The 11,702-nt window shown below is 35.5% G+C and overlaps 1 protein-coding gene and 1 long non-coding RNA gene across 2 annotated transcripts; one reads left to right on the forward strand and one right to left on the reverse strand.

Moving 5' to 3' along the window:
- The first annotated feature begins 6,275 nt into the window (after window positions 1-6,275).
- Window positions 6,276-7,166, forward strand: LOC149897415 (uncharacterized). Its single transcript, XM_090116504.1, has one exon. It carries the CDS (start codon window positions 6,372-6,374, stop codon window positions 7,164-7,166), a length of 795 nt encoding a protein of 264 aa, XP_089972630.1. The 5' UTR covers window positions 6,276-6,371.
- Window positions 7,167-7,915: 749 nt separating this feature from the next.
- LOC149897416 (uncharacterized) lies at window positions 7,916-11,594 on the reverse strand. The gene is made up of 3 exons (XR_016458183.1): window positions 11,339-11,594; window positions 10,469-10,627; window positions 7,916-8,626 (listed from the first exon to the last, which is right to left on the reverse strand). It is a non-coding gene; the product is annotated as an uncharacterized LOC149897416 (long non-coding RNA).
- Between the last annotated feature and the right edge of the window lie 108 nt (window positions 11,595-11,702).

Genomic DNA, 11,702 nt, shown 5'->3' on the forward strand with positions numbered 1-11,702 from the left:
TCTGATGTCAATGGTATGCCGCAATGCTCAATCGCCATTATCATAGGGGAATATTTTTCTGTTAATCCCGCTAACAAAAGCGATGCGACCCACTCATCATTGATATTAAAGCCCGTACCGCTTAATAATAATAATAATAATAATAGTTTGTATATGAGTGATATTGTCGATATAAAATAACAAAAACGAATAATTCGTAACTGAACCGCAGAAAACACTCAAAAAGTGGTGAAAGCTTATTCTCAACTGAATATTTACCAACTTGAATTTAAAGTAATCATGTGATAACATATCTGCCTACAAAAAAATCGCGAGAAACCCTTCAAAACTTTTTTTTTATCGGCAAATTTGCATATGGCTAAATTCCTTAACGGTATGTTTGCTTTTGAAAACTCAACTTAAAACAATTAATAGGTGTAGGCTTAAACTCATCTGTGAATCTAATATCGAACGGCAAAAGGGCTGAGCTAAATTTTAGTTTCAACGTAATAAGATTGAACTGCTCAACAACTACTGTACAACTACCTAATTGATGTATTCAGTTGATGTTAAACTGCAGCTAGTCACAAACACTATTATCAAGAAATTACATTAAATGCACACAATGTAAATCGATTAGGTACTATCGAATACTCCACGTTTAGGACTTATTTGAAGCTAAAAAAACAAAAAAAAATGTGTGCGTAACGGAAAAATGTCACGCGTAACGAAAGAATGTTACACTAAATTTCTCTTTTTCAACCCCGATAAAGAAGTTTCACTTCAAAAACCTTCAGAAAACCTGGATGGGCTTTTCTTTTCTCTATGCAATTAAACAGACATTATCTGACGAAACTGTAAAGGCGCTATTAACCTTAAGATTATTTTCAACAGTCTTAATATCTTAACATTGAACGGACCCAAACGTCGATGAGATAGTTAAAATAATTTTAAAGCAATCAAGTTACGTACTCAAACTAAATCTAGACCCGTATTCCAATCATAACATTTATCTTAGGCCAGCTGTTTATTTGAACACGCTAATTATCTGCGACATTGTATTATGAACTGCCTAAATAAGGACCTAATAAATTCTCCAAGTAAAAATTCAAAACTAAATGCCTCCATTTAGGTACCTTTTATTCGATCAAACTAAATCTGTAACATTTCATGAAACTTCATATCGTAAAAACTGTATACTGTGAATTATTCACAACTTTATTTTAAGAAATTACCTCAAATATCACCTTAAATAAAACCTACGAAAAGTTTTTAAACCTCTAATGCACTAGTTAACGCATTACTTTTCGTTTTTAATCGAATAGCACTAAGGCTGTCTTTGTGTAGCAATTATTTGCTATTTGTCAAGGGTTATAGCCTAAATTAAAAGTAACGCAGGTAGTTTAAGAAATTAATGCGGGTAGTCAAGAAACTAACGCGGGTAGTTAAGAAACTAATTTAAAAGTAATTCGCATACTGTTTTTGTTCTGATACACGGACAAGTGAATGTTTATTGTTTACGTTCGATTGAAGAATCTGGATGCAGTGTACAAATAATTAATGTGCTTTCTTTCTTTAGTGGTAGCTCACAATTAACAAACATTAAAGCAAGTCGTTACTTAATCTTGATGGCAGTGCTTACGCCACAAAGTATTTTTAAAATAACGTGAATTACCTACTAAAGTAAACCCGTCCCTGAATTAGTGAAATAGGTACTGATAATTTATTACTGCGTAACTAAGATGGGCTGAATGTAATAGAATAAGTTTTAACTAACTACAAAACCGTAAAGCAATATCGCACGACCTTATAATAACAACACTGCGTAAATAAGTTGAGTTAAATGTAATGCAATAAGATTAAACTATAGACTGGTCCTGTAGGTTACAACTTTTAGCAAAATCTGTAATCATTACATTCGGTACAGCCTGTAAATTAGCGCTGTTTTTGTGCATTTTGCCGAGGCTGTGACCTCAATTAATTTTAAAATAAATTTTGTAACTAACAATTTTGGCAATAAATTTCTTTTTCTTTCAAAAAACTTACTACATTTTGAAACTTTATCCAACTGTACACTCAAAGTGAAATGTTATCTACTGACCGGTTTGGTATGAGATTGAAGGATAGTTGCACGACACGTCGACACGTCGCTCTGGTTCAGGTGATCTCAGGCTCGACGTGCTGATGGTAGTGATGGTAGCGCGACGCCCGGCGTGGTATTGCAGTGCCTGGCGTGGATGTGCAACACCTGGCGTGGTGTCGCGGAGCCCAGCTTGGTGCCGCGGCGCTCAGTATGGATGCGTAATGCACCACATGGCGCAACGCATGACGCTCGACGCATGTTGCTCGACGCTCGACGCATGATGCTCGAAGCCGGACGCTCGACGCGATGGCACGGTGCACGACATGATGACACGGCGCTGCTCTCGATGATACGGCTTCCGACGCGGTGATGCGAGCGGCAGTGTCATCCGTGCAGCGCGAGGCGAAGTTGCCACCCTGCCCGCACATAACGAGCTCTCCCTTTGTCACCGGCTGCTCAGTGACACGTATGCTCGTAGATCTGTAGGATGCTTCTTCCCGTTGAAACTGGATCGAAGTGCCACGTGGTTGCGGCGCTTTGACTTTCAATCAGGTTATCGTATATCGTATCGAGGTTATCGCCACGTGTTTTCTCATTTGCTCGATTTGATCCCAATTCTGATGTCGGAGCAAGATGTAGATTGTGAATCTATTTTCAAGCTGTGGGCGTTGCGTTGGGTAATCGAGCAAAGAAACACCTCAAACTCAATCATTTCTTTATTTACCACCGATTCGGAAAGCAGTATCTACAGAGAAGAACCGGCAAGAAACTCCATAGTTGCTCTTTTTAATCATGTCAGTTTTACCATACAATACAATCACTTTAATAACCGTTACGTTACACATTTAAATTAAACACTAGCAAAGAAAAGGTTAACAGTTCCTAGTAGTGGAAGATCCGAACTCTTCGATGTTCGAATGTGAAGTGCCGTCCCGAGGGCGAGCCTTCACCGGCTCGACCCGGTACAAGCATGAAGTAAGCCGCCAACTTCACTGTGCTGCCACCTCCCTGAACTCGTGCTTCGAGTCGTTTTACATCCGCGCTATTGACCGTCTCCGACATATATATATATATATATATATATATATATATATATATATATATATATATATATATATGTAGGTATAATAAAATAAGTATAGTAGTAGATATCAAGGTAGTACATACTCTTAAATGGTAAATTTTAAGAATAAGATAATGCTAATATTTTCTTTGTGTGGGTAATAATAAGTGGGTAAATATTTTGTTTTTACTCTTCAAAATGTCGATAAAACCGCTGCGATCACAAGCAAGAGGTGTTGTTTACAATGTGTATAGAAAAATACATATTCGATGAAGAAGGGTCAAAAACATCACAATTTTCAATTTTAATGCGCGTGAAAGATTTTATTGCTGAGTTGGACTTAGAGGTCCGCGCCGCAGTCCAAAAGCCCAGCGGCGGCGCGCCGGGTGCGGCACCCGGCGCGGCGCGGCGTCGCCGGCGTGGGCTAGTTATTTTTAAAGTTATTTCACCACCGCCCATAAACACCTGTAACACTTCTAGTGTTACACTTTGCCGGCCTTTTATGGACAAATAAGCTCTTTTCTTGAAGGCCCCAATGTCGTAGTTGTTCGGGATCACCGCAGGTGGCAAATCGTTCCACAGTTTCACCGTACGCGGAAGGAAGTTGCGGGTGAAGCGGACAGTGGTGGAGCGCCAACCATCCAGATGGTGCGGATGGAACTGGTTTTTACGGCGTGTGGTCCGGTGGTGGAACTGTGCGGCTGGTAAAAGGTGGAACAATTCCTCAGAGCACTCCCCGTAGTAGATTCTGTACAGTATACAGAGAGCCGCAACGTTTCTTCGCACTGAGAGTGGATCGAGCCTATCGGAAAGCCTACGGTCATCGACAATTCGAGCTGCTCGACGTTGGATGCGGTCAAGAGGAAGGAGTTGATACTGTGGGGCTCCGGCCCAGAGATGAGAACAGTATTCCATATGCGGTCGCACCTGAGCCTTGTACAGCTGAAGTCGGTGGGCCCGCTTGAAGTACTGTCTCGATCTACTGAGCACACCAAGTTTTTTCGAGGCTAATTTAGCCTTCGCTTCCAAATGACTGCGGCATTGAACGTCACTCGAGATTTCAACTCCGAGGATTCCGATTTTCGGCGATATACTAAGGGGAGTACTCTTAAACCGAGGTTCTACGACAAATGGGGTCTTTTTAGCGGTGAACGCGCAAACCTGCGTCTTTAGGGGATTGAACTCGACGAGATTAAGTTCGCCCCAATCTGAGACTTCTTGGAGAGAAGACTCCACTTCAGACACAAGTTTGTTTCGACTCTCATTGAGGCTTTCCTTTGAGGTGTTTGCACGGCCGGGATGAAGAGCATCCCCCGCATAGCAATGAATGTTACTGATTTATAACAAATCATGTTTATAATTATCATGGATAAAAATAATTTTGTTAACTTTTGCAGGATTTAGACGCGATCTCTTCGCAGTTAAGACTAGCCCAGCTACAGAAAAAACCCTTTCACTTGGCGTGCTTGTAGCTGAGATAGATAGAAGCGATCGCGCTAATCCGGCAAGCCAAGGAAAAACAACTTTTTTTTGTTCCCAGAACTTAAGAATGTTGCCCTCTACATCTCCTAAATCTGAAGGGTTAGCCGTAGCCAAATATCTCCAACACTCTTAAGTAACGTCGACATCCTCATCAATAAATCTATTGGAGTGTTTTTTGGCTAGCTTTTGGAGTAAAACATCTGGCATCGACGATATAGTAGACATTGTCTACTATATCGATGCGACGTTGCCGTGTTGTAGACAACAACGCGTGCGTGACACATGGTTCGCGCGCAAAATTTGAACTCGGCGTCAATTTTTCTGTGACCCGGCGGCGGCGGCGGCGCGCCGGGGTCGCTCGGCGGCGGCACGCCGGCGTGGCGCGGACCTCTAGTTGGACTTAGTTACCCGTTTTGAGACTTTAAATTAAAATTGTTATACATAAATAGGTATATAATATTGTTTGTTGATTGAAATATAATTTTATGAAAACTTATAAGTAACAGGAGTTTCCAATTTGGCTATTTGTCAAGTCCAAGGTGTACAAATCAATTTTATAATGTGTTAATACTAACAAAAATAAACATGATTTTATTTTATTATTGTTTTATTTTATAACAAAAATGTTGTGTGGTTTTATGAAACCACGGTAAAAGTGAAACTGTTCGAACGGTTCCGAACACTGCTTTATACCTACTCGGCAGCCGACCGTCACGCGACATGCGCTACACAGACCAAAAAGTTTGAGACGATATGAGACGATGTAATAAAAGTTTCACTTTAAAAAATTATAAACAATCGTTAAATAAAGTAAATAAGTTTTGATCTGCATTATCATTACATCCATATTTTCACATGCCATAATGATAATATATTATATTCAAATATAGGTATGTGTAAATACATAATATTATGTAGGTATTACCTTTAGAAAAGTAATATACGTATATTATACATGTAATAAGTACCTACATAATATTACGTGGATATCTCATTATTAAATACAGTATTATCCACTTGTGTAATATAACTAATGATATTGAGGACAAAATAAAAAATACGCAGTATCAAGATCGTTCAGTCCATTTTCCCTAGGGTTGCACACTCAAAATTTTGATTTCCCTAATTGCCATCAGATTCTGGTTTACCTATACTATCTATACTCACACAGTGAGTACCTGCGTAAAAAAATAATCGTGGGATTCGCCAAAAAGGAATTCGCTTTCCAAGCTACTTGACACTGGACACACTCCGAGTTATAGTTGTTTCATTGATATTGTTGTTTTTGTTGAGTTTGATTGTTATACATATTTTGTTTGCGTTACAATAGTTAATTGATTGTTATTTTATTTTCGTTAAGTTTTTGTTAAGGACTTTGAAAATAAATGGATGAAAAAAAAACGATGTTAGAGAACTTATATAAAGTTTATTGTTAAAAATAAATATATTTTTCACATAGAATGAGTGATAAAATATAAAAATAGCATTAAAACTTGAGGCATCCTCCATTTTTAACCGACTTCAAATAAAGGAGAAGGTTCTCAATTCAGCCGGTATAATATTTTTTTCATCATAATATTTTAATTTTTAACATGATTTTAACATTTTCAAACCTAGCAATACAATTTTGTCTTTTGTCACGTAAGAAAACTAAGCGGGAGGTTTAATTTTTTCTGCGATTAAATTTTTCAACATTTTGTTTAAATACTGTAAATAATTGTTTATATAGTTAATTAATACACACCAAAATATATTTTAAATATCATGGGAGTCGATTCTGACGGTGGCGAAAGCCCCGTTGAAAAAGAAACTAAAAAAAGAAAATTGACTACGACGAAGAAAGATCTCGATTTCAAAATTTTTACCAAACCGAATTATACGAGACAGTTCCCAGATAATCATAGCACAGACTGTATAGTATACGTAGAATCTCTCGACAGTGAAAAAATTGGTAATAAAAATCCAATAGCGCTTACTAAACTTTTCACTGAGCATGTTAAAGGTGTTGCTGGTGTGCACAGAGTCAATGCTTTCAAACTTGGTGTTACATTTAAAAAAGCAGTATCAGCTAACAATTTCTTAAAAATGGAGAAATTTCTTTTAAAAAATAAATTAAAAGCATTTGTGCCGGCGCACTTAACAGAATCCACTGGGGTCATTAGGCATGTCCCCACAGATTTAACAAATGAAGAGATATACAAGATTATCACTTGTGATGCGGAAGTGATTTCAATAAAACGATTCCAGAGAAAAGTAGATGGAAAACTGACACCATTAGGTACTATTGCAGTAACCTTTGCGACTACGACACTGCCACAATATGCTTATATACAAATGTTCAGATACCCGATCCAGTTGTACATCCCACCCCTGTTACAATGTTATAAATGCCTTAAGTTTAATCACTCAGCAAAAGCTTGCAGAGGTACTCAAATGTGCTCTTCATGTGCTGGACAGCACTCATACAAGGAATGCGATGTTGAAGAAATTATATGCATCAACTGCAGCGGTCATCACTTAGCAATCTCGAGAGACTGCCCAGTAAAACAAAAAAAATAGAAGAAAAGAAAAGTAAATACAGTGGATTTCGGTTATAACGACGGCGGAGGGACCACTTTAATGTTGTCGCTATATCCGGAGGTCTCTATATCCGAAATAATAAAAAATTGATACGTAACTGATTCATAATTTTAACTTCATGCACGTGCTAAGTAATCCTACACAGAAACAAATCACTTGACCATCTGCGAATGTAAACAAAAGATTCTTATCCTTTGTTTACATTCCTATATAATACAAGCTTAATAGTTAAAGTTGATGAATGAGTCTTTGCGCCTTTGCCGACTCCGTCTCAATATCCGCAATGAATTTCTAGGAATCTGTCCCAAATAGTTCATAAAAACAAGTCGTTATACCCGAATTAGGCGTTATATCCGGAGTCGCTATTGCCGAATGGATTTATACGAAAGTATGCTTCAAATTCTAGGGACGTAAGTTCGACGTCGCTATAACCGAAAGGTCGTTACAACCGAGGTCGTTATTAATGAAATCCACTGTACATGAACCTCAGTCGATCATATGCCACTGTGGTGAGTACCGTACCCACTATCCCTGATAAAAGATTCCCAGCTCTTAATAAACCGGTTAAGCCGATTGACACAGCTACTGGCACTAATTCAAAATCACTCAACCTTGAGCAAATTGTAGATAATGAAATAATTATAAATGCATTAGTCAAGTCTCTCATAATGCTTGGTAATAGCAAAAACAGTACTCCAGTAACAAATAAAACAATTAAATATATTTTATTAAGTAATTTAATAACATAATGGATGCATATTTAAAGATTTTACAATTTAATATACAAAGCTTACAAAGCAAAAAAGCCTTATTAAAAACATTTCTCTCGGAGCATGATATAGATATTTGTTTATTGAACGAAACCTGGCTTAAAAGTACTAGTATTATTCCTAATTTTACACCATATAACCTTATATATAAAAACTCAGTAAATACGCATAATGGAGTAGGTATATTAATTAAACAAAATTTAAAATACAATATTGTACAAACAACTTTTTATGAAAGCATTCAAAACATTTGCATATCAATTGATACATCTATAGGTAAATTACATATTCTTTGTGTATATGCTCCTCCAAATAGTAACAGATTTGCCACCAACAAAATGAGAAAGGTCTTACTCGAAACTCCTAAGCCGTGTCTTGTCATGGGTGATTTAAATGCACATCACATTTTATTTGGATGTGCGACTAATAATAATAGAGGTAACAGTTTATATAATCTTATTGATGAATTTGATATGTGTATTCTAAATGATGGTCAGGCAACAACTGTTCAATATCCCAATAGAAATGCTTCTGCAATCGATTTATCCCTGGTCACTCCCTCATTGGCTCCTCTGTGTGAATGGCATGTCCACGATGATCCAATGGGTAGTTATCACTATCCAACTATGGTTGTTATGAATGTGAAACCATCTATATATGAAGTACGTCCTGTGGATGAAAAATATATTTATAGCAAGGCAGACTGGTCTAAATATCATGAATTATCAGAAACCTGTTTTTCAAATTTAGATATAGATAACACAGAACCAATTGATTTGTATAATAATTTTGTAAATATTTTGTATGATATTAGAATGTCAACTGTTCCAAAACAAAAATCCCAACAATCTTTAAAAGTAATGAGGAAACCTGCACCTTGGTGGAATAATAAATGTGAGGATGCAGTCAAAAATTCTAAGTTAGCCCTTAGAGAATATAGACAGTCACCAAGTATTCCTAATTTTATTAAGTATAAAAAACTTGATGCTCAAAAGAAAAGGATATTAAAAGAGGAAAGTATTAATTCATGGCACAACTTATGTACTAGTTTTAATAGAATGACACCTGTTTCTCAAATATGGAGTTATGTAAAAAGATTTAAAAGAATAGGTTCTTGTCATAATAGGAATTTCAATGATGACTGGATTCCAAGCTTTTTAGATAACATATCAGATTCTACACAGTTAAATGAAGATAGGTTATATGCCATTTTACATAAATCTGTTGAAAACTCTAAAAATGCATTTCTCAATAGCAAATTTACCATCAATGAACTGTACATTTCAATTAAAAGTAGGAAAGATACAACACCAGGGTTAGATAGTATTCCATACTTATTAATTAAAAAGTTACACCCCAATGCGCAAGAAATTTTATTAAATATATTATACAATAAACTTTGGTTAAATTTAGTAATACCAGACTCATGGAAAACTCAATGTGTAATCCCGATTTTAAAGCCAAATAAACCTGCGAACAATCCTCTATCATATAGACCTATTTCTCTGTCATCATGCTTGGGCAAACTTTTTGAAAATATGTTAAAATTACGTATAGATTACTTTGCTGAGACACAGCAAAAATTACCAGACATACAGTTTGGATTCAGAAAAGGAAGAAGTTGCTCTGAAAGCTTTGTATCTCTTATATCAGACCTTAAAAAGGCAAAATTGAGTCACAGTAATGTTATATGTGTCTTTTTAGATGTTAAAGGTGCATTTGATAATGTTAATATTGAGAGCTTGATAAATGTATTGCAAGAGTTGGAATTACCAAGACATATTTTAAACTGGATTTTAAACTTTTTATATAAAAGAACTCTATTTGTAAAATACAACAATAAATTACATGGACCTAGAACTGTAAACAAAGGGACAATGCAGGGAGCAACATTATCACCTTTATTGTACAACTTATACACATCTCAGATCCTTAATTTTGTAGACACATCAGAAGTTAAAATATTGCAATTTGCTGATGACTTGCTTTTATATTGTGAAAATCAAAATCTTAATATAGCTATTGAAAATATGAATACAGCATTAAGACAATTGCATTATTATTATAGTAACATATTAAAACTTCAAATAAGTTCGGAAAAAAGCAATGTTCTAATTTTTAGTAAAGATCCTTTTGCACACTCTACTGTAAATATTAAATATAATAATGAAATCATTCCTAGTACCAATCAACATAAATTTCTAGGTGTCATACTAGATGATAAATTGAAATTTGATAAGCATATTAATTACATATGTCAGAATGCTATGAGGGGCATAAATATCTTAAGAAGCTTAGCAGGAACTTTTTGGGGATCTGATCCAAAAACATTGAGTATGCTATATAAAAGTATAGTCAGAAGTCATTTTGATTATAGTTCTTTAGCTTATATGAATGTTAGTAATACATTATTAAGAAAATTGGATGTGATACAAAATATGGGTCTGAGAATAATTAGTGGAGCCATGCGCACCACTCCTATTAATTCTATGGAAATTGAGAATTGCATACCTCCATTGTGTCTTCGACGATTACAGCTGGCTGAGAGATTTTGTTTGAAGGTGTTATCTTGTAATAATAATATTGTTCTAAATAATATCATTCATCCAATTCTACAGTCAGCTGGTACTCACAACATCACGGCTAATACAATTATCTCAGGTAATTTGCCTGAAATTATAACAATAGTGAATTATGTAAAAAATCTAACAAAAGATATGTACAGTAGCAACAAATGGCCAATTTACAAATTCCCTTATGATACATTACTTAATTTTCTAGATATAAAGTGTGATTTAGATTCTGTTAATAACAAGTTTGAATTCAGACAATATATATCCAATAAAACTGATTTTTACATTGTATATACCGATGGCTCTAAGAGTGATTGTCATGTTAAGGCTGCATTTTATGACCCACAAATGAAAGTAACTAAATGTTTCAGAATGCCAAATAGTTGTAGTATTTTCACAGCAGAAAGTTGGGCCATTCTGGCTGCTTTGACATATGTAAAATCTAATGTAATTAATTTAAATATTTTGATAGTTTCAGATTCCAAAAGTGTGTTATCTGCTTTATGTAATTGCAATTTTGTATTTAAACAGAATTATATTTTGTATAGGATTAAGGATTTTTTACGAATTATTGGCAAACATATTGAATTTGTATGGGTTCCCTCACACAGTGGCATAACTGGTAACGAAATTGTAGACGAGGCAACACGTCAGGAGCATGATGAAGACCTGACAGGATCTTTCAAAGTTCCTTTTACGGATTATTATCATAAGTTTAAAACTTTAATGAAAAATATGTGGCAAGATTACTGGGATTTGACCACAGAAAACAAAGGAAAATGGTATGCAAATTTACAAAGAAACTTACCTACAACACCTTGGTATAATGATTTCAGATACACTAGTCGAAAGTTTATAACGATCATTAGCCGTTTGCGGTTTGGACATTGCTTGGTTCCAGCGCATCTTTATAGGATGAAAATAATTACAGAAAACATTTGTACCCATTGTTCCCAGGAAAATGCAGACATAAACCATATTATTTTACAGTGTCGAACGTTTGGTATTCAAAGATTGACACTTGTCAGTGAAATAAGTGATATCGCCCAAGGACATTCAATTAGTGTTCCCCGCCGGGTCGAAGATTTATTATCTAACAAAGAATATTTCATTCCGTTATATAATTACATTGTTAATACTGTAGAAAAAATTTAATTTCTAATACTGTTTTG

Source organism: Colias eurytheme, chromosome 25 (genome assembly GCF_061535395.1).
Source record: "Colias eurytheme isolate Ceu_HAF_F1 chromosome 25, ilColEury1 Martin Lab GWU primary, whole genome shotgun sequence".
Classification (NCBI taxonomy): Eukaryota; Metazoa; Arthropoda; class Insecta; order Lepidoptera; family Pieridae; genus Colias; species Colias eurytheme.